At 41.4% G+C, this 26,194-nt stretch overlaps 1 protein-coding gene and 1 long non-coding RNA gene across 2 annotated transcripts; one reads left to right on the top strand and one right to left on the bottom strand.

Annotated features, from left to right (window-relative positions):
- Window positions 1–183: 183 nt before the first annotated feature.
- BHMT (betaine--homocysteine S-methyltransferase) lies at window positions 184–21,248 on the top strand. Its single transcript, XM_079143583.1, has 8 exons — window positions 184–344; window positions 4,455–4,587; window positions 9,649–9,767; window positions 11,119–11,310; window positions 11,661–11,808; window positions 15,665–15,847; window positions 17,424–17,652; window positions 19,728–21,248. Exons 1-8 carry the CDS (start codon window positions 312–314, stop codon window positions 19,912–19,914), a joined length of 1,224 nt encoding a protein of 407 aa, XP_078999709.1. The 5' UTR covers window positions 184–311; the 3' UTR covers window positions 19,915–21,248.
- LOC306663194 lies at window positions 11,674–15,658 on the bottom strand. The gene is made up of 2 exons (XR_013764392.1): window positions 11,959–15,658; window positions 11,674–11,830 (listed from the first exon to the last, which is right to left on the bottom strand). It is a non-coding gene; the product is annotated as an uncharacterized lncRNA (long non-coding RNA).
- Window positions 21,249–26,194: the final 4,946 nt, after the last annotated feature.

Raw genomic sequence — 26,194 nt, 5'->3', positions numbered from 1 at the left:
TGAGCAAGTGGCAATCTCTTTTTTTTTTTTTTTTTTTTTAACATATAACTTTTCGGTGTTTCCACATACCTAAGGGAACAAACTCGACATCTCCACCGGGCAGCTTCCCAGTGAGCTGCTGGCCAGAATAAAAGCCTGGTGGGCGTGTTCCCAGGCCGAGGCCCGCGTTGGACCGCGCCAAACCCACCCTGCGCTGAGTAGCAGGTATAAACAGGCCTGTGCCGCCACCGGGCTGCACAAGCTTTGCAAGGGGGAAAGTCGCTCCTGATCTGTCCACAACTCGACCAAGCACCGGTCTGAACACCACGGAGATGGCACCCGTCGGGGGCAAAAAGGCCAAGAAGGTGAGTCTCCAGAGAGCCCAAGAGCGTTCTCCAATCCCACTCACCGGCAGAGCACCCCAACCTCAGGAGCACAGAGGGACCCTCAAACCCCGGCTCTGGACCCAGCATCCTACCCTCCGCGTACAGGCCGGAAGGTGTTTCTAAAACTTCTGCATGACCCTACGGCATCCGAGCCACCCCCATGTCCAGAGAGCGCCTCCGAAAGCCGCTCTCCCGGCACTCACAGCTCTGAAGCTCAGAGTGCGCCCTGGATCTCTGTGACCCGTGCCTTCTCCCAAAGGTACCCTCTGAGGCATCCCCGACTCAAGGGCTCCCCCAGAGCTTCAAGACTCAACACCTTCCGAGTCCGGAACCCCAAGACCAGAGAACTTCCTAGAAATGCTGCTCCTCACACCCACAGGCTCGATTTCCCGCTTCCGTGGTGGGGCACAGGCTGGGGGCCCGCGGCGCCGGGCAGCGAGGCAGCGGAGACTGCAGCGCGGCACCGGCGCCGGCCCACAGTCCTGCCGGTTGCGCGCGCTCCTCCCCACCCGGTTCCCGCTGCGCGCGCCCGCCGCGTCCGAGGCCCAGACGTTGGTGGTGCGATGGTAGGTTTCATTCGCAATTTGTTTCAACTGCCACAGGAAAATGCACCAGCTGAGCTTCAGAAACATGGTTTGAGAAAAAGGAACAGAGTGGCTGTAAGATACTGAGGAAGGGCTGTTGGTAGAACTTGAAACACCTAAACCCCAGCGCGTCTTCCTCCTGATTACCAGCAGCCCATCCCTGCTTTTCCAGGGGCTGGCTGGGGTGAGTCTTTTCAGCCCACATAAGCGATCTTCATCAAGTTTTGGGAATGAATGGATGAACAGAAGGGGAATAGAGAAGGATGGCGGGAAGAAGAAATACACTTGACCCTTTGGTGTCCCAAAACCCAGTCCCAAACCTTGCACTACAGAAACCCTTGGAAAATGGTTGGACGCAACGGGATCAGACCAACTTACTCCCTAGGCTGTGGGGACCCTGAGGGCTGGGAAACCCCTCGGGTTGTGCCCAATTTCTAAGGGATGGTCACCAAATCAAAAAGACTACACATGGAAAAAGAACAATTCAGCTAGGTGTTTTAAATACCATGCCCCACTAGTGGGTGCATGTGGAGGGCATAAGGAGAGTGCTGAAAGAACAAGTGATTAGGGCTGTACCCAGTTCAGGTAGGTTGAGAATTGCTGCCAATCCGTAAATCCACTGGAAAGATTGAGTCCTGTGGAAATTTAATTACTATTTTTTCTTGGTGTGACTCCATTTTCACAGCCATGGATTCTAACCCATTCCCAAACTCAAAACTCAGAACATTAACATTTTAAAAGAATTATCGCTAAAGAATTGCCTAAGGAACAGATGGACATAACAGGGAGAAAAATTTCCTTAGTAACCTTGTTTCCATATCAGCTTAAAACATGAACCATAATGCCTCTACATATTTGAGTCTAAAGTATGTTGCAAAGATAACATATGTTCATTATTAACAACTGATAAAAGTACAAAGTACAGTGCCTGCTGCATTTTGGTATATATTCTTTTAGTTTGATGTCTAGGCAAATGGGTACTTTTTAAACAAAAATGGACTCATATTGCACATGCTGTTCTGTAATACCTTTTCATAAAACAACATCTTTTTTCCACAGCACATTCCACTTTTAAAATCTGCTTTGCTTAGGAGCAGAGAATTCTGTAGTCCAGGTAATTGAAAAATGTAGTAGAATCTGAAGAGGTAGTATATGCAGGTGTAGGACAATTTTATGATCAGCATAGTAATTGAATCACTCCTGTCCACCACTACCAAATATCAGATGCTTAGCCACGCTGTGTGTTAAAAATGTGGCACTAAAGTTTGAAACATATTTTCAATGAGAGATGTTAACTGCCAAAATTTCATGAATTATTTCTCCCAAATGAAAGTTAGTAGAAAGTCAGATCTTGTTTATATGACCTTGTTCATGTTTCTGATTTAACTGAGCTGACAGATAAGTGTATATGTATGTATGTATATATATATATACATACATACACACATATCTTGTTAGTTGGGTCAAAATGACAGTTGCTTCTTGTCTCTGAGTGCCTACTGTCCAAATGGTCTGGGATAGGACTATGAAGGGGAAGAGGATTAAAATAAAGGACGCTGTAAGAAGGTAGAAAGGAATTTGGGTGCAGAACCCTATGAATGCCTCCAGAATATTTATGTGGCCCTTGTTATATGAGCATTTGTTTTAAACAATAGAATCGGTAGTAAATGGAACACAGTAGGTACATTCCAAGTTATTCCTTTACCCTTCACAGTTTCTTCAGGGTTGCCCCAACCTCCTCCACCCTATTAAAAATCAAATCTAGATATCATTTAAGAATAAGAGTTAGGAAGATTCTTTTAGTCTTGGAGACTGTGTATGAATTTCTGAGGGACTCTTGGCTTTCATTCCTCATTTGGAAAATCAAAGCAGGCAACCTAAAATGAAAGGAGACCTTTTTTCTTGGTTCTTTGAAGTCTATGGTTCTTTGAAGTTAAAAAAAAAAAAATAGTTACAATAGTAAATCATTTTCTAATCTATAAAGTCCTTTTAAAATATTCCATTCAAAATTCATCTCTTGAACATTAACACCGGGTGATTCTTGCATAGTGCTGTACATGGAATAGGTATGGCATATAGGCTGGAAATATTTTTACTTTCCTGCCCTGTTCCTGGCATGGAGTACAGAATGTGCACTCCCAACTTCCTGAATGCATAACAGAGCTACTGTTGTGGAAAACGAACTTTAATAGCAAAGAAAGGTCTTTTAAGTTACTTGGTCATATTTGTGCTAAAATCTTCTTCCTTCTGCCTTTACAAGTGTCTTATGACTTTTCAGTTTCCAAATGCCCTAATGGTATTATATGCCACTTTGACCTCTTTAACAATTTTAAGTTTATTAATAGCATAAGAAGACTAGCAGGGGTTGGGGTTGTGGCTCAGTGGTAGAGCACTTGCCTGGCATGTGTGAGGCCCTGGTTCAATTTCCAGCACCACATATAAATAAATGAATAAAATAAAGGTCTGTCAACTTCTACAAAATATTAAAAATATTTTTTAAAAAAAGAAGACTAGCAAACACCATTCTAAGAATGTGCGCTAAATGGGAGGAGCTGTAGCTTAGTAAAATGTATTTGCCTAATATTCATGAAGCCCTGGGTTCAATCCCCAGCATTGAGGGGGAAAAAAAACAACAACAAAAAAAAATGTGTACTTAAATAGAGTGAGTATAGTTTATAACCATTTATTCTACATTTTATAAAGATCCAGAAGAGCCTGTAATCCCAGCACCTCTCAGGAGACTGAGGAAGGAGGATTCCAAGTTCAAAGCCAGCCTCAGCAAAAGCAAGGTGCTAAGCAACTCAGTGAGACCCTGTCCCTAAATAAAGTATAAAATAGGGCTGGGAATGTGACTCAGTGATTGAATACCTCTGAGTTCAATCCCTGGTATGCCCCCGCCAACAACAACAAAAAATAAATAAAAAAGATCCAGAAGAAAGGAGTTCAAAGTTTCCCAACCCAAAGAAATATGGTAAATGTTTAAGGAGATGGAAATACCAATTACCCTGATTTAATCACCATGCATTATATACATGAATTATCACACTGTACCCCTTAAATATGTACAATTTTTCAAATAATATAATTTCAAATGAAAAAAGAATATGTGCTACAGTATAGATTTGAGGATTTACAGCAAAATCATTTAGTTTAATCCCTTAGCAGATGGCTCTTCAAACATAATATCCTCTCACACTGATACTCTTCAAATACATTTTTTTCCTGCCATGCTGGGGGTTGAACCCAGGGCTTTGAGCAACTGTTCTAACTGAACTACACCCCCAGTCCTAATACTCTTTAATGTGTTCTGAAAGATACCCATGTGCAGCACGTACACAAGAATACACAGATTTCATTATATGAGTGTTCTACCATAAATCAGTGTATAAAATATGCATATTTTTGGAGAAATCTTACTTCTCAAGAATATATTACCCAAAGTACTCAAAATGGAAAGTTGTCTTAAAAGCTCAAGTAACTCTTTGCCCCTCCTCTGTAATTTTAGGGCATCCTAGAACGTTTAAATGCTGGAGAGGTTGTAATTGGAGATGGAGGGTTTGTCTTTGCCCTGGAGAAGAGGGGCTACGTAAAGGCAGGACCCTGGACCCCGGAAGCTGCTGTGGAGCACCCTGAGGCAGGTTAGTACAGAATCTATCCTAAGTTCTCATGATGAGCACTATGTTGATCCAAGTCCATGAGCAAGCCATCAAAGAGCTGCAGGTGTGCAACCTTTTCCAACTACTTGTCATGGCCTGCTGGGTTCTATGAGGTGCATCATAGATTCACATGTTGGATAGCAAAGCAGCCCTCCCTGATGCATCAGTTGTTCACCCCCTGGTCCCTGCCCCGCACTCTAGATGAGTCTAGAACCTGGCTCACTACCTTCCTCTCTGTCCCTCCTCCCTCACCGTTAAGGTGATTTCAGTTTCCACACAGATGATCTGTTCAGCACTTTGTCTGTAGTGCCTGAATCTCTTCCCATCTCCTGTGAACATGTTCTCCACTCCCATCACAGCAACCCACTCCTAAACTTTGTCATCACCAAGAGCTGCCCACCACTTCCTACTTTCTGCTCATTCTCTCTAGTACTCCCACTCCGCAGCCTCATCAAGGTCAGCCCTTTGTCCATGAAGGCTTAGTGTTACAATCCATTCTCCCCACATGTCCACTTTACTCTTCATGGTACTGTGTCATAATCATTGTCCTGCTCCGTTGTTTATTTGCCAACAGGTTCAATTTGTGTCATACTAACCTAACCCTATTTAAATGCAAATGTCTACCTGTCCTACACTTCACCCATGTGCCTTAGACTCACTTTACTTTTTTTTTTTTTTGCGGTGCTGGGGATCGAACCCAGGGTCTTGTGCTTGCAAGGCAAGCACTCTACCAACTGAGCTATCTCCCCAGCCCTCACTTTACTTTTTCGACCACAAATCTCTGATGGCCAGGAGAGGAGGTGGAAGGGAACCTGGGGGAATAAATGTCTTCGAGGCAGAGGCCTCTGAATGGTCCTCAAGCAATAGGTTAGTATTCTTTAAGAGGGAGGGATGGGCCGCTTCTGCAGGCCCAGAATGTTTAGGAGGATATGTCTTCACCCCTAGCCTCAGGGTTCCATATTTTCCTGATCAAGTCTCTAACTTTGGTTTTACAGACTTGTTGGTTGACAGTTCAACCTCTCTGGACCTGTGATCCCCTATACCTATGTCCAGAGCCAGATCTTCAGCTCTTTCTGCTCTCTCGTTTTACAAGATGGGTCTCTTTTCATGCCCTCAGACTTTCATACAGTGCCTTAGGTTGGAGATAATTTACTCTTAGACTTTCATTATTTTCCTTCAGAGCATCAATGGTACCCAACAGTAGCCATGTGATTCCATAGTCCTTATAATTACGACTTCCTCCAAACCACTTATACATCTGAATATATGCACACTTTCTCATAAATCTGCTAGTGCATACCTTTCCAGGAGCATCCCACCCCAGTTCATCACAGTTGAATGTGCTTAACAGTGGCATCCCAGAGCATGCAAGGAGCTGTCAGAGATCCTCCCACCACAAGTGATGGGTGCAGGATGTTCACTGGTATCAGAGAGTTGTTACTGGCCTCAGTGAGCTCTAGCTCCAAAATGACACTTTCCAGTTGTTTCCTAGGACTTGTCCTAATCCAACTCTTGCAGGTCAGGTCATCCAGAAGCCAGTTGTGAAGTGGAGATTCATGTGCAGGAAATTTATTGGGGAGTGCTTTTAGGAAATGATACCTGTAAAGGAGTGAGAGAAACAGGATTGGACAGAGGGAGGAATTACACTGCGATGGTGCAGGTATATCAGAGGCCTCCACCAGCCTTCTAGAACTCTGGTGGTGGATAGGCCCTTCTGAGTTGTCCCAGATTGAGGTAAGATGGTTGGATCTCTGTATCCTTCCCCTACCAATGGAAAATATACCTGCAAGCTGTCAGTCCTCTCCCCATGAGGGGACTGAACCCTGGGCAAGGGAGCCCCCTTTGGCCTTGGATACATCAGGAGAATGTTCCACCTGGGTCACTGCAGAAAGGAGGCACGTGGGCTGAGGATCTGAATGTCCTTCAGCATTGACTGCCCCAGCCTCTGTTCTGTCCTCCTGAGCATGCTCATCTCATCCCACCTCAGACCTTTATTCTGACTGTGATACCCTCTCCCAACTCTTCTGTTTTTATGGCACCCGTGTCTCAACATCAGTTTCACTTCAGAAAGGCCTGTCCTGCTTGCTTAATCTAAATTAGCCCCATGGTCATTCTTGATCATCTTTATTACCTCTGTATTATTTTATCCTGTTTTCTTGAGGGCATTGAATTTTCTGTTCATTATTATCAGTATTTGTCCACCTGTATTGGAATGTAAACTCATTGTTCACTGAAGTACCTCTAGCCCCTAGAACAATCAAGGTCTGGCACATATGATTGAGTGAATGAATGATGGATTCCAGTTACAGAGCTAGACTGAGCAAGGGGGGAGGTAAATGGGACTTCTCTGACCAGTTTGGATAGTATAATGAAGGAAGGATTTTAGAAGATCTTACTGATCTTGAAAAGAGGAAGGTGAGAGAGGCTGATGACTTTGTTTCACAGGATAGTCTTTGCACAGATAGATGGAAGAAGGGGACTTAAGTAGATTCTGTATATGCCTGAGAAAAGACAGCATGAAACAGTGAGCTTGAGTATGCTCCGATTACTTTTAAAGAAGTTAAGTCTTTCAGATGAAACAGAGGAAGTTTTAGTGACTTATCTAAGAGGAACAGTTCTCTTTTGTGGTTATTAAAGATAAATATATTTTGTCAAACTCAGTGATAATTGATGGAAACTAACAATGCACATCAACGGTTAACATCTAACTCACAAAGTTGTTAGGAAAGTTAACTAGGTTATATGTAAAGTGTTTAAAATAATGCCTGGCAATGTTAAGCAACACATGCATTACTACTGTTATTAAGTTGACTGAGTTGTAGCTTCTCTCGGTAGTATTCTTGGGTTTATTAACCTATTTCTGCAAGAAAAGTACAAAATCTATTTCTGCTGAAGAAGAACAGAAGTACAAACCACACAATCCCTAAAATAGTACCCAAAGTGAAAGATCTATATTCACACAGTGCAGCCCAGCAAATGTATGCAACTTTTATATTTCCAAAAAGTAGTCGAAATGATACTGTGTTCTACCCTTGTAAGAAAAGGTATAGAACTGGGAAGATCACATTTTAATTTCACCAGTGAAGTTTGTTAAATATTACAGATTCCTGGGCCCCACTTAGGGAAATTTGGCTTCATTAGTTCTTTGAAGTCTATGAACCTGCATTTATAATCATCATCCTGAGGTGATTGTGAAATGAGCCCCACCTTAAGGAGCTTTGCTCTAAAGGGCTTTTTGGAGCACAGTGCAATGATGGGCTAAGAACCTGGAATGAAGATTTCAAACATCCTTGTGGTTTGCTTCCTATGGTCTGCTTGCCAGGTTAAGTTCCAGATAAAACATTTTTTGGGCAAAACCCTATGAATGATGAACTTACCCTTGCCTGGATTCTACCATGTAGACCAAATAAAACTGCTACTTAAACCACAAGTTCTAATTTTATGTCACATTGTTTAAAAAACTTTTCGTACTACAGGAGCTCAAAAGAAATCATTTTGATATTTCCCTTAATACTATTACTGTAGAAATAGCACATTTTATCTCTTGGTCAGGTGACTCCTTGTTATTTTGAGCTTATTTAGGTGTGTTGAGTGTTTGCTTTACAATTTCTTCTGGGAAGTTACATGATTTCCAAGAATTAATGGAGACTCCATGATACCAAGTCGTTCAATTTAATCCCTTCTGCCAGAGACTGAATCCCATCTGGTAATTGATTCTGCCAGCATTCAGCTCAAATTCTGTCAAGCACAATGGACTACAGGATGCACCAGAAAAGACAGGTCTCCTGTAACCCATTTTCATAGTACCATCCTCATAGGATGGTGATTGTATTTTACCTTTGGGGGTAGGTGAGAGCTGTGGAAAACTTTCACACACTGAATGAGAGGAGTGATCTGTTTTCATGCTGTTTTATGCAAATTAAGCTGTTTATCTATTAGTGCAATGATAATTTAGACTGAGTGGTAGCTAGAATGGACTAGACCCCCAAAAATTTCCTTGCAATTTGAACTTCATCTGAAACATTTTACACATCTGGTGCCTGGGGCCTACTCTTTGGTGCTGGAGGCAGTAAGAAAAGTAAGGATATGCTCCAGGTCCACAATCGTTCATCCAAACCATTTTGGGACCAAATGTGTGATGGAATAGAGAAATTTGGGGATTTTAGAAAGTTAATACAGTGCATATGTGTATATTATGTAACACTCCCATTGGGCTGTAAAGTACATTAACACTTTTTTTGCATTGACATCTATGTTTACCCATGCTAACTGGGATACAGTTATAAATACCTTTGTGTTCATTTGGGTCACATTTTGCTCCCAGATGATTTTGTTGCAAACATATTATTCCAGTGAAGAAAAGCAGAATTTTATTTGACCATTTAGAATTTGCTTTGAAATTTCAAAAACTTGCATTTCGCATGCTAAATTGACAAGGTTAATATCTAACTATGTAGGTATATAACCATGCAGCACTGCTCATTTAGCTTCTAAAATGTTAAAATAACACAACCATAATGAGGCATTTAAGACCATAAAATGAAAGTAATTAGTTTAAGTGATGTTATGTCATAGCGACCAGGCACATCCTATTATTGGTTAGAGGATGAATCTAGAAACCTTATGATAAGGGAAAATGGGAAATGGAAGTCAAAAAGATATCCAGAAACACTCAGCTTATTTCTCCTGCTTAAATTTATTCTCAAAACTCTGGTTCTTGCACCCTGTGGAAGCGCATTGAGTTTGGCAATGAATTCAGGTTGGCTAGGTCTGGAGCAGTCTGAGGAATCTGCAGTTCTAATTGGCTCCAGGTGAGTCGGGGGGTGGGGGTGAGTCTTAGGGAAGCACCCATCCATCTAGTCAAAGCAAGTTTGCAGGAGTTGCCAAGTTTGCAGGAGTTGCCGAGAGACCCCAGATCCACCTCTTTACTAATTCCCAAGATGTGCAAATACCCAAGCAACTAGAAATCTAAGTAGTTATTTTCATGTTTATTTAGAACCATTTGAACACAGAAATTATAGCTTTCCTTGTACAATCTCCCAGTTCGCCAGCTTCATCGAGAGTTTCTTAGAGCTGGATCGAATGTGATGCAGACCTTCACCTTCTATGCCAGTGAAGACAAGCTGGAGAACAGGGGAAACTATGTCTTGGAGAAAATATCCGTGAGTACAGCCAGGCTGAGATGCTGCAAAAAGCATCGCTGATACACTGTGTCACTCAGAAAAACCAGAGTCTCTTGAGAGTTTTGTTTTACTTCTACAAAAACAAGAAACTTGTAAATAACACTCTTAGGCTTTTGCTGGAATCTCTAAAATTAACAGAAAGGCATTTAATGAAGCAAATTAAAGACTTATTTAATAATCATTGTCCCAGTCTCATGATAAATTGTTGAGTAAAGAGAGCATCCTTACAAATTCCTACAGAATTTGCAGAGTGCAGGGGAAGGAGTCAGTAAACCTGGAACAGTGTCTGACTCCGCTACAACCAGCTTTGTGTTGTTGGGCAAGCCCTTTACCCCATTAAGGCTGTTCATCTCTAAAATGAATAGGGAGTTCTAAAATTCCACGAGTCTATGTGATCTACAGTGCTGAGCTTTGGTGGTTTTGTTGTTGGTTTTTAGGATAGGGGCCGGGCGGGGGGGGTCTTGTTGCTGGTTTTGTTTTGGGGGTGCTGAGCTGTAACTCAGGGCCTCCCATGGGCTAGGCGAGCACTCTACTACTGAGCTGTACCCCCAGCCCAGCTGGCTCAGTGGTGTGCCCGTAGTCCCAGTTATTAAGGAGGATGGAGCAGGAGGATCCCTTGAGACCAGGACTTTGAGGCCAGCCTGCGCAATCCAGTCCCCATCTTAAAAAACAAAAACAAGCCCGGCACAGTGGCACATACCTGTCATCCCAGTGACCCAGGAGCCTGAGGCAGAAGAATCCCAAGTTGAAGGTCAGCCTTGGAAATTTGTCAAAACCCTGTCTCAAAATAAAAAATGAAAGGTCTGCAGTTCAGTGGAAAAGTCTCCCTAGGTTCAATCCCCAGTACCAAAACAAAACAAAACAACCCAGCTCAGGGCCAAGTTTTAATATTTATAAAATGGATTTATTTATCATTTGAGAAAATATGTAACAAAAAGTAATGAATTTGCTGTGGCTTTAATTGAATTTTAATCTTGACAGTCAGAAATGAGCCGATCCTCGCCACCACCCCCTTTATTTGCACTCATCTAAATGCAGCTTAGACGTTGGAAGATACCAGATCAGATTCTTGCATGAGAAAACTTTGATCCTTTCACAGATCTTTGGCATAAGGCTATATCCCGGACACTATCATTAGATTTATTATTGTTGCCATTATCATTAGTGTTGTTTTGGAAACTGCTCAACTTGGTAAAGTGTTGCCCTACTCCATAGTCGTCCTTTTCTGGATGAAATCGCTACCATAAACATAAAACTGAGATGTAGCATAAATTTGTTTTTTTTCAATTTCACATGAAATTTAGGTGTCTCCTGTATTCACCCACTTTAGGGGCAGAAAGTCAATGAAGCAGCTTGCGACATTGCCCAGCAAGTGGCTAATGAGGGAGACGCTTTGGTTGCAGGAGGTGTGAGTCAGACACCTTCATACCTCAGCTGCAAGAGTGAAACTGAGGTTAAAAAAATCTTTCGGCAGCAGTTAGAGGTCTTTATGAAGAAGAATGTGGACTTCCTGATTGCAGAGGTAAACACAGCTGTGATCAGAGATAAGACAAGTACCCTTAATGCATTTTCTCTACCCTTTGCTCTCATGGGGTTAGGTGCCAATCATGACAAGTTAATGGCAATATTTCATTTCTGAAATCTTTTTCCAATTTAAGGATTCTGCTAATCTAGATGATTAGCAGATTCAGCTGATCTAGATGGTGGTTTTCAAACTTCCTGACTGCAATTCACATTGAGAAACTGCTATCCCATTCTATTCTGTTTAAAATGCTTGATAACCTAATCAGCACTAGACAGTTTATAGAATGAGTATTCTCATTGTTTCATGGGAAACGTGATTAAAAGTATGCTAACCTTAACTTGTTTCAGTATTTTGAACATGTTGAAGAAGCTGTGTGGGCAGTGGAAGCCTTGAAAACTTCTGGCAAACCCGTGGCAGCCACCATGTGCATTGGCCCTGAAGGAGATCTGCATGGCGTGCCCCCTGGCGAGTGTGCAGTGCGCCTGGTGAAAGCAGGTGAGGATGAATTTCCATTGGTCTGCAAGGACGGAGACTTCAAATAACACGCAATCAGTTGCAGTGGCACAGGCCTGTCATCCCAGCAACTCAGGAGGCTGAAGCAGGAGGGTCACAAGTTCTAGGCCAGCCTCAGCAACTTAGCAAAACCCCATCTCAAAATTAAAAATAAAATTAAAAAAAAAAAAGGACTGGGATGTAGCTCAGTGGTAAAGCACCCCTGGGTTTAATTCCCAGTACCAAAGAAAATGAAAACAAACAAAAATAAAATAACATACAAATACACATCCTTCCAGGAATCAGTGTAGACTCCTTTGGTTAACAGGAAACCAGTAATTTACTTTTTTTAAGGAATAATTAATAATATCACTATTGAGTTCCAACGGAAGAAAAGTTTACACATACACACACACACACACACACAGGTGCACCAGGTTTTTCAAAAGAACAACTGTATCTATGCAGGTGATTTAACACCTAGAAATGAGAAGCATGTTTTGGGAAGTCAAAAGAAACCTTAGCCAGGTGCAGCAGTGCACACCTGTAATCCCAACAACTCAGGAGGTTGAGGCAGGAGGATTGGAATTTTGAGACCAGCCTCAGTAACTTAGGAAGGCCCTGTCTCAAAATAAGAAATTATAAAGGGCTGCTGATGTAGCTTAGTGTTGTAAAGTGTTTCCGGGTCCAATTCCAGTACCAAAAAAGGAAAAAAGAAACTTTAAAATAAATTGTGTTTTACTTTAAACTTGTCTCAAGTAGAAGTCTTTAAATATTAATAACTTCAAAGTTGGTTGCCCTCTTTGCTGAAGTTTTTCCATTCTAATCAATTGCTAGCATATTTTGCTTTTTGTAATTGGTATAATAAATCAAAAAAATCTTTGATATGAAACATTGACCACCTAATATATCTTTTCATACACTTTCTGTTCCCAATATTGCATTTCATTTCAATTAGGGTAAACTCACTGACTGTTTTCAAAACTGCCTCATTTGAAACGTAAGGAATAACTGTCAGGGGAAGAGCCCTGCTCACTCTGTGAAACAGAGAAATTTGGCTGGTGATTTGTTTCCTTTCTGATTCTTATCCAACTCCTGATTTTTCATGAAACTTTCGTTCATACTTGCCATCAACAATAACAAATATTTAAATTTATTAATGAAGTCACAAAACCCTAATTTTTTATGGGACATATTAAAACAGAGTGGGGGGAAACAAGTTAACTGTTTTCAAAAGATCAGAGAAGACGTTTGTCATTCCCATTGTTCTTTGGCAGAGGTGCGTGGCCTGCATCTGATCCTTCCTCGTTCAGCTCAGAGGAGGAGGCCACCGTTGTTGACACCGTTGTACACTATACATATCCTCTGTAACTCAGTGCACTTCTCCTGTTTATCTCTTTCATGTCTCACTAGATTATAAGACCCACAAAGGCAGAGGCTATCTCTGTTTGGTTCAGCACAAAAGACCCTGTGCCTTGCACAGGGCACAGCACATCATACTTAATAAATATCTGCCTAATAAATCTAGTCCATCTTCCAATGTTTAGTTCAAAATTTAGTTTAGTTCAAAATTTTCTTCCTTTTTTTTTTGTAATGGTACTGGGGACTGGACCCAGGCCCTTCTCCATTCTGGGTTAGCACTCTACCACTGAGCCACATCCCCAAAGAACCTTATACCTAATAGACATCCAATAAATAGCTGGATATCTATTATAAGTAATAGATACAGATATTTATTATCTATAGATGATAATAGTATCTGATAAATAGCCAACATTTGATTGATCAATTAGCATAATAAAGTTAAGCAAGAAAGAGAAATGCTGGCAGCAAAATAGCCCAAAAAATAAATTAAAAGATAGTCAACAACCAAGTGAAGGTAAGTAAGTGGTGAATGTTCAAGCTTAGAACTCAGTGAAAAGGCCAGGGTTAGAGAAAGTAACTAGGAAGAGACCCAGGTAAATGGTGTTGGCGCCCTGAACCAAGAGAAGGAGGGTGAAATGGGAGGAGATGACTCAGTGGGATCCTGGGCTCTCCAGGACTGTCAGGAGTCAGCACGTCACACTCAAAAAAGCAGCAAAGGAGGTAAGAGCAACCCAGAGTGTGGGGGTCTCAGAAGCCAAGAAAGGGGGAGTGTCTGCAGAGGTCCTATGCTGCTGAATAGTCACAGCTGGATTTGGCACGATTGAAGTCATCGGCAACCTTGGCAAAAGGTATTGGTAGAGGATTGACGGAGTGAAGCCTAACTGGTCCGAGAATGAAGAACAAACAACAGACCCAGCCCCGTAAGGACCACTGAGACACCTACCACTGAACACTGGATGCCAAAGGCTGTGGCGTCAGTGGTGTTGTTCCTAGAATCTGGATGTGTCACTATCAGGGCATCCAAAAAGAATCTTTCCTGCCCTTATTCTTGGTATCTTTATTATAAGGTACAAAATCCTAGGCCGTAAGCCCATCAAAAAGAAGTCCTTTTCAGAGTGGATACAACCCAAGAGTCCTTCAACAAGTGAATGAATAAATAAAATGTGGTAGTATATATGTGCAATGGAATATTACTTGGCCATAAAAAGGGATGCAGCTCTAATAGATTACAACAGGGATGAACCCTGGAAACATCATACTTAATGAAAAAGCTGATCACAAAAGGATAAATATTATTCGATTTCATGAATACAAAATATCTAGAATGGACAGTATAGGAGACATATTAGTGGTTCCAGGGCACATGTAAGAGGAAGGGAAAATTAGGAGTTGTTTAATGAGCATGGAGCTTCTCTTTGGAGTGATGAAAAAATTTGTAAATAGTGATGATGGCTGCACAATATTGTGACTATAACTAGTGCCACTAAATTGTACACTCAAAAAATGGCTCAGATGACCAATCTTATGACTGGATATTTTACCAAAAAATTTAAAACTCCAAAAGAAAACGTTCTACTTGGGAAGTCCCCCTATTTTGATAGGACAGAGTAACATCACATTGCTTCTTCAAATCTGCTAGTGGAGGAAATTGCCAAAATTTATGTCTAACAATTGCCATGATAAATCATTTTTGGTCCAGATCCAATTAGGAATATAATGATTGTAAGGAAAGTTTTTGGGAAAAAAATGGAGTGTCTAAAGCATTTTGTTCTCACTAAATCAAACTTCACAGCAACAAATTTTAGAAGAAAGCTTTAGGCAGACAACCCCCTATAGTTGTGAGTCTGGAGAGGTTAAAATGTAAATGAAAAGCTTGTCAAAATGATTGATAGGCTGTTAACTGTATTGATTAGCTCAAGTCAAAAGATTTTTAAGATTTTTTTTTCCAAACCACTAAACCTAGACAGAAAATTTCTTCTAGAAAACAGATTTCTGAAAAACTTTTTTCCTAAATTACTTTCTGTTGTTGTGCCACAAAGCCTAGTGAAATTATTAAACGGGCCTGGTGATAGGGAACATTCATTTATGCCTCAAATGAGCAGCACTATAGTAAACACAGGTGCCATCTAGCAGCTGGGAGTGTTGAAAAATTATTGTGCTTGCAACATAATGTCAAACATTGAAAAATTGACTACTAAAATTTGAAGTAGGAAAAAAACTCTAATCATGATTTTTTTTTTGAAAAAAAGATGGACAGCCAAGTGCGCATAAGTGACACTTCAATTATACCAGACTCTTCAAAGCACTTTTCGCAGAAAGCACTTCCTGCCTGCTAGTAATCATTCTTGCTCACGGATAAGATAGGTTTGTGGGGAGCGAGGACCAAATGCCACACTTCCAATCCATCATTCCAAATGCAGACTTCCTGAAGAGGGGCGAAGCGGGCCTGCTGGTATCTGCACCATCTAAATCTAAGACTTTTCCCCACTTGCAGGCGCCTCCATCGTCGGTGTGAACTGCCACTTTGACCCCACAATGAGCTTACAGACAGTGAAGCTCATGAAAGAGGGCTTGGAGGCCGCCCACCTGAAAGCTCACCTGATGAGCCAGCCCTTGGCCTACCACACTCCCGACTGCAGCAAACAGGGCTTTATCGATCTCCCAGAATTCCCCTTTGGTAAGACAGACATTTTTCTAAATTACCTCAATATCTTTGCTTGATAAATTTCAAATTTATAGCCAGAGAGCTTCTGTCATAGTAAGTTCCTCTTCTCTTGCCCCTGGTTTCTATTTGCTGCCAAAACGCGCCCTTTGTGTTAGAGGGTAGGAGAAGGAAAAATGGGGCCAGCTAGCAAAACCAAAACAAAACTGACTTTCATGTAAACTCAGAGGCGACAACCAATCTGTGTACTTTTAGGTTGGTGAAAAGGACATCCTCCAGGATGGAGCGCAGTGGAGATTTGAAACTAGTTCCAACTCCATTGCTGAGTTGTATGACCTTAGGGGGGAAATCCCTTAATCCTCGAGATCTTAACTTTCTCATTAGAAAAATAAGGTGAGATCTGCTATATACTAAGTGCTTCTCCTCATTTGAATATGGCTCAGATGGTTCAGAACCTTTGGAATGGATTGAGCTATGTGACAAATTTTAGTGAAGAGACTAAGGACATGAAGTGAGAGAATTCTTGGAATCTAGGTAGAGGTAGAAAGCCTTTCCATGTATTTGGGAAGCAAGGTGGTGAGTCCACCTTGAAATCATGTGGAAGGTTAGCTGGGGCGGAGCACAGCCCTGTTCCATTCTCAAGTCCTTATGCTAGGTGCTGTATTCCACAGGGATGTTCGGAGAAGTGAGATGTTATAAAATAATGACAGTGGAAGAGGCAGAGGAAGAGTGGCAAGGTGTTTGTGTTACTTTTTGCTGTATAACGCATCACTGCCGAACTCGGTGGCTTATAAAAGCACACGCTATTGTCTCTGGTGGGTCCAGAATTCAGAAATAGGAGCTGGAGTTGTGGCTCAGTGGTAGGGTACTTGCCTAGCCCATGTGAGGCGCTGGGTTCCATCCTCAGCAACCCAGAAATTAATTACTTAATTAATTGTATTGTGTCTATCTACAACTAAAAAATATTTTTTAAAAAAACAGGATTCATAAATAGCTTAACTGGGAGGTTTTTATCCAGGGTCTCTTTTTTAAGAGGTTGTGGTACAAATATTGGCTGAAGCTATAGGCACCTGAAGGCCTGATCTGAGCCAGGGGATCTACAACCAAATTTGTGCAGGTGGCTCTTGGGAGTCTGATTCTTGCTGTCTGTTGACCGGAGGCCTCGGTTCCTCGCTCACGGTCCCATAGTGACATTTGAGTAGCTGGCTTCCCCAGGGTGAGTGCTCCAAAAAAGAGCAGAGCAGAAATCATGATGTTGTTGGAACCCAGCCTCTGAAGTCACATACCCTCTCTACTAGCATATATTACTAGGTCTTACAGACCAGCCCTGATGTAATGCAGGGAGAGAACACCAAAGGGCAAGGATCACTGAGAAGCAACCAGAAGACTGGATACTGTAGCATGTAAAACTGAATATATAAACACAAACTGGCAAATAGATTTTAAGACCTAAGAATTGCATATTCACAACTTATTGAAAATTTACTTTTTAAAAATTATAATTTACTTATCGAAAGGTATATACATCTTGAAGCTACTTATCTTAATTTTTTTAATAAAAAGAATTCAACCACAATGTCATTTATTGCAGGACTGGAGCCCAGAGTTGCAACCAGATGGGATATTCAAAAATATGCCAGAGAGGCCTACAACCTGGGGGTCAGGTACATTGGTGGGTGTTGTGGATTTGAGCCCTACCACATCAGGGCAATTGCAGAGGAGCTGGCCCCAGAAAGGGGATTTTTGCCACCAGCATCAGAAAAACATGGCAGCTGGGGAAGTGGTTTGGACATGCACACCAAACCCTGGATTAGAGCAAGGTAAGTACCTCCCAACTTACTAAGCCAAATATGTCTAGATTATGAACATGTTCATGTGAGGTCACTGAAAGAGTGCAACTAATTTGCTATGTGAGGACAAAGAATTAGTCATCTTCCTTTCATTTTCTCAGAGAGATGTTATAGAACATCCTTATGGAGTGATTTCTGAAGAAAGCTTTAAGAATATAGAAGGTGAAAAATCTAAGTGGCAATGAAATATGATTTTGTGCTCCAGTAAAATAAAATCCATGTGGTAGACACTAACATTGAATCACATTGATTTTTAAGAGATAAATATAGGACTGGGGCTGTGGTTCAGTGGTAGTGTGCTTGCCTAGCATACATGAGGCAGTGGGTTCGATCCTCAGCACCACATAAAAATAAAAGTCTATCAACAATTTAAAATTTTTTTTTAAAAAAGAGCTAAATATAACTGAAATATAACAATACTAATTAAGTCTATTTCACGTCAAGAATTTCAGAGCGGGGAATGCAATGGTAACTAAAATAGGTGAGCTCTTTGCCCTCAGAGCATACATTTCAATGGGGGAGATAAATAAATAAGGAAACAAATTTCATATCAAACTTTGCACCAGGTGTGGTGTGAACCCCTGTGATCCCAGAGGCTCAGGCAAGAGGATTACAAGTTCAAAGTCAACCTCAGCAACTGAGTGAGGCCCTAAGCAACTCAGCATGACCCTGTCTCTAAATAAAATGCGGAAAAGGGCTGGGGTTGTGGCTCAGTGGTTAAGTGCCCCTGGGTTCAATCCCTGGTACCAAAACAAAAAACAACAACAACAACAAAAAAAAAACTCCACACTTTGCTAGGCACTAGGAATACTACAGAAACAGAAATATATGTAATCTCTGGTCTAGAGACTGTGGTGAAGATGAATAAGAGCCAATGTAGTGTATATCGTGTGGTGTGTATTATGATAACTGCTTCACTAGCGGCATGGATAAAAAAGTTACAAGAGAAAACAACGTCTATCTCTGCCTAATAGATATTTTAGAAGGGGAATTTGGGGCTGAGTTTTGAAGGCTAAGTAAGATTCCAGGTAGAAAAGGAAGGGGTCAGAGGATGGGTACTCCAGGCAGAGGGATCAGGTCTGCTCCATTCAGCAGACATGAACTGGACACAGTAATCTGTCAGACACCATTGTGGATGCTAAACTAGTCCAAGGCACAGCCCTGACCCTAGCGAGTGAACAACCTAGTAGGCAAAGATTCAAATGGTATAGGAATTTCAACAGTGAAGACATGCATAGTAGTACAGGATCTGAGTGATGGCTTCAGGAGCAAAAGGCAGAAGAAAATTAATGAAGAATTTCTACGAAAGCTGATGCCTCTGAGATGAATTTTGAATGAATTCCATGTCCAGACAAAGGAACAGCCTGCAGGAAGGTACTGAGAGGTGGAAAGAGGATGGAGCACTGAGAAACTAGAATTCTAAGAACAGTAGAGACAGAGTTTGGTAGAAGACCTGGCTGCCTGAGGAGCAGGAGGAAGAGGTATTTTATTATTCATGATCATGATGACCTATGACCTCATCCCAGAGGAAATGAGGAGCCTGCAGGGTCTCACGCAGCACAGGGTAAGAGTAGATTAGCAAGTTGGTGAATTCTAATCATTTGTGTAGAAGACTTCTAGAAGGGCTACCAGATATTATGAGGCTTGCTGATGAAGGAGAACATGGAATAGAAAGAACAGAAACAAATCTGCAGAGTTGCAGATGCCAAAGCCATCCTGGGTTTGGAGATGACTAAAACGTGGACAGAGCAGGTCCATGAGGTAGAATGGCAAAATGTGGGGACAGAGAGGTCACATCAACTGGGAGGAAAATATTTCCGTTCTAAATTCTAAGTTTTTGATCCCTGTGTATGTGTTAAAAGAAGAAATTCAAAGTAATTATAGACCTACATATTCTATGACGGTTTAAAGGTCTTAGTCTGGATTATACATGTGCTTTAATAGACATACTCTCAGAGCCAAAGATGGCTTTTGGGATTATCTTAGCTCAGTGACATAGAGCCCTATGCTAATGGAGGAGTCTAATGTGTGTTTTGTTCTTACAGGGCCAGGAAGGAATACTGGCAGAATCTTCGGATAGCCTCAGGCAGGCCATACAACCCCTCACTGTCAAAGCCAGATGCCTGGGGTGTGACCAAAGGAACCTCTGAGTTGATGCAGCAGAAGGAAGCCACCAGTGAGCAGCAGCTGAGAGAGCTCTTTGAAAAACAAAAATTCAAATCTGCACAGTAGTCACAATGCAATTATTTTTGGTGAATTCCTCTGTGTTTGGGCCACAGTGCGTACAAATAAGGAAAAAATGGTTAAAAAGCAATGCTTGTGTTAACGCCAGCCTACGCATATAATTGGTATCAGCTGAACGAAGTAGAATTACAAATAGCACTTGACAGTTCTAAAAGTATGTTTTAGAAGTTTACTTAGAAGCAAAAAAAGAAGGAATTTCAAACAGGTTTCCTAAGCACCCACTGTGTTTAAGATATTATAGAAATCTTTGTAGCAAAGGAAATGTAATTCAGTTGGGCATGGTTGCACACGCCTGTGATCCTGACTCAGAGGCAGGAGGATCACAAGTTTCAGGCCAGGCTCAACAACTTCATGAGACCCTATTTCAAAATAAAAAATAAAAAGGCCTGGGGACCTAACTCAGTGGCTTTGTGCCCCTGGATTCAATCCCCAGCACACCCCCCCCCCCCCACACACACACACAAAAGTGTAGGCAAAGTATTTCAGACTTGAATCTCACTTCAAGAAATCGGTAGGTTTACAAGGAGGATGAGATACGAACTGTCATATCCAACACAACGATCAGTCAGGAACAGATAAAGCACTACGAAAAGTGACTTTCAAGCCCCTTTAAACATGACACCTCATAAGAAACACCATTTATTTAATGACCCAACATGTAACATACAACCAGGGAGTAAAATGTGTGATCCACTCTGATAATCTCTATTCTTTTCCTTTCCATCCTACTTAATAAAACCTGCTGGTTGTGACCCTTCGAAATGATTTTTATGACCCACTAATAGGTTTTGACCCAGTTTGAAAAACATTACCGTGGACTCTTTGATTATGCAGACCATAAGTTTATTCTTATAAGAAAATTAGTCCTATGGAACTGATTATTAAGTATCTAAAGCTTAAAATCCTTCCCTGAGAGTTGCAGGGTTTTCTCTATTTCCCAGATCATGCCCACCACTAAGACAGATGGGAGGAGGGAGAAGGGATTGGCACATAGGCAGTTTTCATCCCGCTTAAAACTTCCTACTCAAATGCCTCCAGTCAGGTTGAGGAGCCTTGAGCTTGTACTTCAGTAGCTTAAAAAAAGTATAAGAAAACATCTTGCACATACTAGCCAGGATTCATTCCTAGGTTGAGAATTGTGATGTTACTTGATAAGTTGTTATCGACTCTCCTGTAAGAGCTCAGGTGTGAAGGTACAGGACTATTCAAATAAACATGGATAGCCTTTACTGTAGGAGGAAAGAATTCATGCTGCTTCCTAAACATTCTTGGATTGGTTGAACTGTTCTGTAATTTTTCCATCATTAAAAAAGAAGAGACTACCTTGGTTGTATTTGATTCTTATTTTAGTTCTACACTTTGCTATGTCCTGTATGAAATATCTATACCTCAATTTCTCCATCTATTAAAAAATTAACAATACTACCTACTTCATAGGTTCGCTGGAATTTTAAAGGAGTAGGTAGTATTTAAAGAGAGACGAAGTAACTCTCCTTCACAGATGATGGAAACTTTGTCAGACTTAACTGTTTGTTCTATCACTGGGTAAGGTGCACATCCCTTTAATATTCTTTTCAGAACTTATTACCACAAAAATATTGTAACCTTTAATCATTCTTATATCCTTTGATTTTAAAAATGCTTCCATCTGAAGGAAATATGTTGAGGCCATTCCTGAATTGAACTATATGTCAACACTGCCTTCTGGTGGTAGTTTTCATATTTTGAAAAACTTTTTGAAATTCAGCCCCTCCTCCAAGCACATTTATTTCCAGAAATCTTGTTCATTAAAAACAAAGACTCACTTAATACCTAAGAGTTTATTTATGTTAGATAATTCTCACCAGTAAAGTTTTTTTTTTTTTTTTTTTTTTAATTGAATCAGCCTGAGGGACCTTAGAAATCAAGTCTAACTCTTCCTTTTAAGGATAAGATTACTAAGGCAGGATGCCCAGTCAGGAAGCACTCTTCGCTAGTCCAAGGCTGCCAAGAAGGGTAGCTTAGCTTAGCCCCTTGAAGAAGAGAGTGGAACAAGGACCCACAGTTCACCAAACTAAGGAGTCATCCTCCGGCCAGGAAATAAAAATCCTTGGCATTACTTAAAATCAACATGAACTCACTGAATAAAGTGTTTTCAGTTTATGAGCTGGCATTTCTTCACACTGTAGCAAAACAACTTTGGATAAAACAGACAAAGCAATGCAGACCCATAATGGACTTGAGAACTGAACTGAAACGGATGAGGAGCTTCAGTTCTCTATATCTCCAGAGGGGGGCAGCATGCCATCAGCAGGGAATGCCTGAGAGCCCTGCTTTTGCTTTTAACCTAGCTGTTTCATCAGGCTAGTCTAACTGCATGGCCGAAATATTTGTAGCCCTTTTGTTTTGGCCGAGTTTTTTTCCACCACTAAGATATATGGATCTTTGAATCTCATCCAGGACAACTCACCCAGCAAGGAAAGCCTTATATGTCTCCAACCAGATCCTCCTCCCCAGCTGGGAGCACACTGATGTGCTTGAGAGCTTTACAGACTATTTTCCCAAATAGCCTCCCATTAGTCAATGGCATCCCTTCCCGAGTCTGGAACCTCCCACATGTTACTTGCTGGGCTAAGTCTTAGCCAGAAATGGAGAAGGATGTCAATTTGAAGAGGAAAAAAAAATAGAGAAACCCCATAAACAAGTAATATGCTTGATGTGTGTTAAATAAAGAACTGGAGATAATAAGGCCCAATACATCTAAACATCACAGTGAATGTTGAGTGTGTGAACAACGGCAAAATGACTGAAGACAGCCAAATGCAAAGACTTCTCACACATGGTGGCAGGGAGCACGGGATGATTGGGCAAAACTGGTGGGAGTGAGCTGAGGGTCAGTAACAGCCCGAAGATGCTTCCTGTTTTCAAGCAGCTGGAGTCACGTTGGCCTCGGATAGATGAAAAATCAAGGGGATGGAAAGTGATCGAGACAGATGTCATCATTTGTGATTCTGTGAGCTACAGAAACAATGCCAAACAAGTCATGAAGAACAAAACTGTAAAATCAGATTCTCCAAACGCTAGCCAGGACTCCTAGGCTGAGAATCATGTTTTTGCCTGATAAGTCAATATCTGCTCTCCTGGGAGAGCTCATCCTGAAGATGCAACACTTCTAGAATAAACATGGTTACCCCTGGTTACCCCTGCCCTTAGTGTAGGAGGAAAGAGTTCATGCTGCTTCCTAAATGTTCTTGGATTGGTTGAGCTGTTCTGAAATTGTAATTTTTTTTCAGCTATTAAAGAAGAAGAGCAATGAGACTACCTTGGCTGTATTTGATTCTTATTTTAGTTCTACAATTCATCATTAAATTTGGTTGATTTACATACCATTCAAACATAATTTTTAATGTGGTTCTATTGATGTTTACTTTTAAATTTGTGGATTTCCTATGTGTGCTATCAGATGAAAATGAGTTTTCAAGGGAAACATTTTGTTTATTTTTAATAAAAATGTATTTTTCCCAATACTAAAATATCTTTAGCAGTCTTCACTTACATGCAAACAGTTAACATACCATTTATAAATTGTATGAATGTTTGTCCCTTTAAACAGGTTCAGTAAGACCTCGACTTGGCCCCATTCTGTGCTTATTTGTTCTAATTTACTACATGGCCTTGAAAGGAAAAAGCTGAATATCTTTTAAAATAGTTCAAACTTTTCTCCAATTCAGCCTGGCCATTCTTCCAATTATTTTGACTTAATGAGATTTTACTGTTCTTTGGAAAGGTTAACGTCTCAAACATCTGAACTGGCTTAGTGGAATGCAGCCATTTCTCAAAAACGCTAGTGCAATGTAGCAGAAAAAGCAATGAATACATTTAGAATCAAGAGTTTGGGACCCAAGTTTTAGCTTTTCCCCTTCCTCACTATGAGATGTTGAGTAAATCACCTTTCTTCTCTGGCCTTCACTTTTCCCATCTGTAAGATAACAAATTTCTAATACTTTGCTGAAAAACTCCACAATTTTGTTTCCAACTTGATGGCATAGATAAATAATGGCCTCATCATGTCCAGAAATGTTTACTGAGTGCCACTTAGTGGTGTGTTTTCAGCAGACTTAATTGTTTATTAATTTTTCCCCTACCTAAACAGACTGCAGACTAAAACAATGCTGTTCAGAGGGCAGGGGAAATGTTAGACTGGCATTGAAAAATGAAAATGTCACCCTCCCCAGGTGTGTTCCCTGAGGAGATTTGGGTCTGCTTCGTGGTATGAATTGTCTCTGTTTTAAAGGTAGGGAGTTCTCTGTAGGTTTATATAAGCTATGGAAGTTCTAGAAACTGTCAAGTGGGTAATTCTTGGTCCTTTGTCTGCCTAGAAATGGAGAGAATTGGCTTCTCACATTTTGAGGAAGTGAGAGTTTGGGAATGAGAAGCCTCAGAATTTTTTCTTCCCATAAAGCTATTCTCAGCAGCCTGATGACTCCCAGATGTGTGTCTTTAGCCTGAGCCACTCCCAAGAACATTGGCTCATGACTTTGGTTTGGCCTATAGACCCAAGTCAGTGGTCTGTTCCCTGGGCCCTGGCAGGGTACCCCAAATCTGGACCAGATCCCACGTGAGTTCTGGTGGACAGAGTCACCTTCCTTAAAATTTCTAAGCCCCCTCCTGTGTCTGGGCCTGGTCCGGTCAGTTGTGCCATCCAGCCTAGACTGGATAGCATGGACCCAGTCCTGGTTTCTTCCTTCTGGATGCTTAGCCTCCACATTCTATTCCCATGTTGCTCACCTCCATCTCATGCCTGGAGTAACCAAGTTCCCCAAGAAGCCCTGGGGTTTATGTGTGCCCTGGTTCTAGGAAGGGGCACTGGTGGCAGGATGGCTCCTGCTGACAGGCAGGTATTTCTGGCCCAAGATGTGCTGAGAATGGTCTGCCTTGTATGGTGCTGACACTCTTATTTGGGGTGATCACATCAGACACAGGACAAATTCAGGGGCCTGGGTCACAAAAGGTCCACTACCTTGAGCATTGTATGGTTAGGGGATGGCCTGCCTTCTTCCTTGGGGCACTGCCACTACCTTCCTGTTCCCATCATAACTGCCCCCAGGGTGGTCATCATGCCCCTTCACAGGCTCCACTTCACATGTCGGGCCATCCTCTGTGGAAGGCTGTGCCTCATCTTTTGGGGTTTCAATGTCAAAAGATTACTCCAGGGCTGGGGATATAGCTCAGTTGGTAGAGTGTTTGCCTCACATGCACAAGACCCTGGGTTCAATCCCCAGCACCACACACACAAAAAAAGACTACTCCAGTCAACGTTCCTGGCCCTTGGATGGGTATGGTGCCATTGTGGTCTCCCAGATTCATAATAAATTATAGGAGATGAGGGATGGACATTCCTTAAATGAATGGCACCTCTCTTCTAGCTCCAGCCAGGGCTCCTCTCTCCTGATGGAGGTATGTGGCAGGCAGGGGCATGGTTGACATCCAAGGAGATCACATTGCTGCTGGTGACCTAAAGAATTCCAAGATAAGCCTAGAAACTGTGTACCCCTGATTTATACTATACAATTCCTAACAATAAACTTATCAGAAACATATAGTAAAATGAATTATTGACTGTTCCATGGTTTCTTGGTAAGATGTGCACTTGTGGTCATGATTAACAGAACACAGTAACTACCTGTGACTGAGCCACCAGATGACAGCAAGAAGCAGTGGCTCCATGGGTGATGCAGTATCAGAGTCGTGATGTAACCAGCATTAAACAGATGGTACCAGGGAGCTGCAGAAGCAAGATCTATATTGTTTCCACACAAACATCTTTCAAAGAACCAAGGCATTGTGGGTAACACTAGCACTGCTACCTTTTCTCACAATGGGGTACAAGAAAGTAGCACATTTGATAAAAAAGAACAAGAGCTAGTTCCTGTTCCTCAATAGAGACAGATGGTGTCTGCTTGCTTTGAAGAATCTCCATAGAGGAAGATTCTTTATATACTAGTTAGAATCCCAAACTAGTATATGAAGTCCTTCTCTCAATGCATTATTCTAAATCCTCCTTGACAGGTCACTACAACTCACAGAGGCCCAGGAATTTTTAAACACACTTTTAAAATCAAGTAAACTTTGAACTTCTCTTTCTTTATTTCTTTCTCGGTGCTGAGGATTGAACCCAGGACCTTGCACATATTCAGCAAATGCTCCACCACTGAGCTACACCCCAAGCCTGAAGCACACTTTAAAATCAAGACATATAAATAGACAGGTGCATGAAAAAAAATATATT

Source organism: Sciurus vulgaris, assembly GCF_902686455.1.
Source record: "Sciurus vulgaris genome assembly, chromosome: 6".
NCBI classification, from domain to species: domain Eukaryota; kingdom Metazoa; phylum Chordata; class Mammalia; order Rodentia; family Sciuridae; genus Sciurus; species Sciurus vulgaris.
Note: the sequence above shows the minus strand (reverse complement) of the source record. Positions and strands in the feature narration are given on the sequence as shown.